General features: G+C 45.0%; 1 protein-coding gene across 1 annotated transcript in view; it reads left to right on the forward strand.

Annotated features, from left to right (window-relative positions):
* Positions 1-15: 15 nt before the first annotated feature.
* LOC106511831 (mitogen-activated protein kinase kinase kinase kinase 4) overlaps positions 16-1538 on the forward strand; it is a gene marked incomplete at its 3' end in the record, with an annotated part of 4632 nt that continues 3109 nt past the window's right edge. Inside the window, 2 exon segments of the mRNA XM_014000563.1 lie at positions 16-547; positions 630-767. Of these exon segments, the coding sequence (XP_013856017.1) occupies positions 434-547; positions 630-767 (252 nt within the window).

The following is a 1538-nucleotide window of genomic DNA, read 5'->3' on the forward strand; positions in this document are numbered from 1 at the left end:
CCTGTGCTCCACCTGTGTGTCTGTATGAAACTATGGCTGATTATCAACCTGTATTCTCAGTGAGTTTAAAGGACTGGTACACTACATGGTTTAATGAAGGTGAACTTAATCTCTTTTAATATAGTTTATTACTGCATCACAACACAAACATTTGGTGTTCAGTTGTTGATGGGTGCAGACAGTTAAAATGAGCACACACTGAAGACATGAACAACAGAAAAACCTTGTCACACAACTATGTGTGTGTGTCCGCCCCCGCCCCCCACGGTGTGTCCCCACCAACCTTCAGCACAAAGTTACACCCTTACTGGGTCATCTTAAAAACAGATCGTCTCTGTTGTGTTTTTAGTGAGAAAGCTTTGTTTGTTGTATGTAGTGTTTAACTGACACAGTGGTCCATCATGTGAGCATTGTGTTACAATGTCTAGTTGTAATGAGTGTGTGTGTTTGTGGCTGCTCTGTGCCCACACAGATGCAGTCCAGGCTGGGCTCAGGCAGCAGCTCCAGTCCTTGTACTCCAGCCCTGCAGAGAGCTCAGTTCAGCCAGGTAAAGCAGCTCAACCACAACACACACTGTCGGCAGGTTGTGTTGTAGGTGATGTGTCATCCTGATGGTTGTGTTCCCACAGAACACCAGTCTTCTGTCCAGCCGAGACGCCCCCCACAGCAGCTCTCTGTCAGATATGGCCCTCTCCCCCTTGTCCCCGTTCCCCCCTCAGTCTCCAGCTGATGATGTGTTCTGGGACTCAGCTGAGACTCCTCCTAAAGTGAGTATCATCTGTTGTGGAAACACAAAAACAAGGCGCTGGCTTACACAGGCAGCAGGTTTCACAGCCGTCACAAATGAGGCAAGAACTGAGCAGATGTGGGTTTTGTTCTGCTGGCTGCCATCAGAACACATCTGTTGTCATGTTAGTCATGTGGGCATCATGTGAGCAGAACGTGTGAGAGCATCTTGTCTTACAGGAAGTGGTGCACACAGCAGGACGGTGTGCAGCACAGTCATTTGTTCCCTGCAGACTGCTTTACATATACTGTTGTGTACATTTACCACACATGTTCTTGTTTGTGTACATTTACCTCACATGTTTTTGTTTGTGTACATTTACCACACATGTTCTTGTTTGTGTACATTTACCACACATGTTCTTGTTTGTGTACATTTACCACACATGTTCTTGTTTGTGTACATTTACCACACATGTTCTTGGCTGTGTACATTTACCACACATGTTCTTATTTGTGCACATTTACCACAAATGTTCTTGTTTGGAGCTGATAAATAAACTCATAAGCTGTATAGGAAGAGAGGGGTCTCAGTAAGACTGTTGTTGAACTAACAGGAGGCCACATAGAGCAGTTAATAACACTACTCTCTCTTACAGTGTGCTGACTGCAGCTGCTTTAAAACAATTTTTTTGGTCACAACTGGTGACGTGGGGACAAAAGTGGAGTCTCCATTTATTTTAAATGCCATTGGTGGGTTGGAGGTTGGGTTTAGGACCAAGGAGTGAACTGAGTTTAGGTTAGTTTTAGGG

This window comes from Austrofundulus limnaeus, unplaced genomic scaffold (genome assembly GCF_001266775.1).
Source record: "Austrofundulus limnaeus strain Quisiro unplaced genomic scaffold, Austrofundulus_limnaeus-1.0 Scaffold3301, whole genome shotgun sequence".
NCBI lineage: Eukaryota > Metazoa > Chordata > Actinopteri > Cyprinodontiformes > Rivulidae > Austrofundulus > Austrofundulus limnaeus.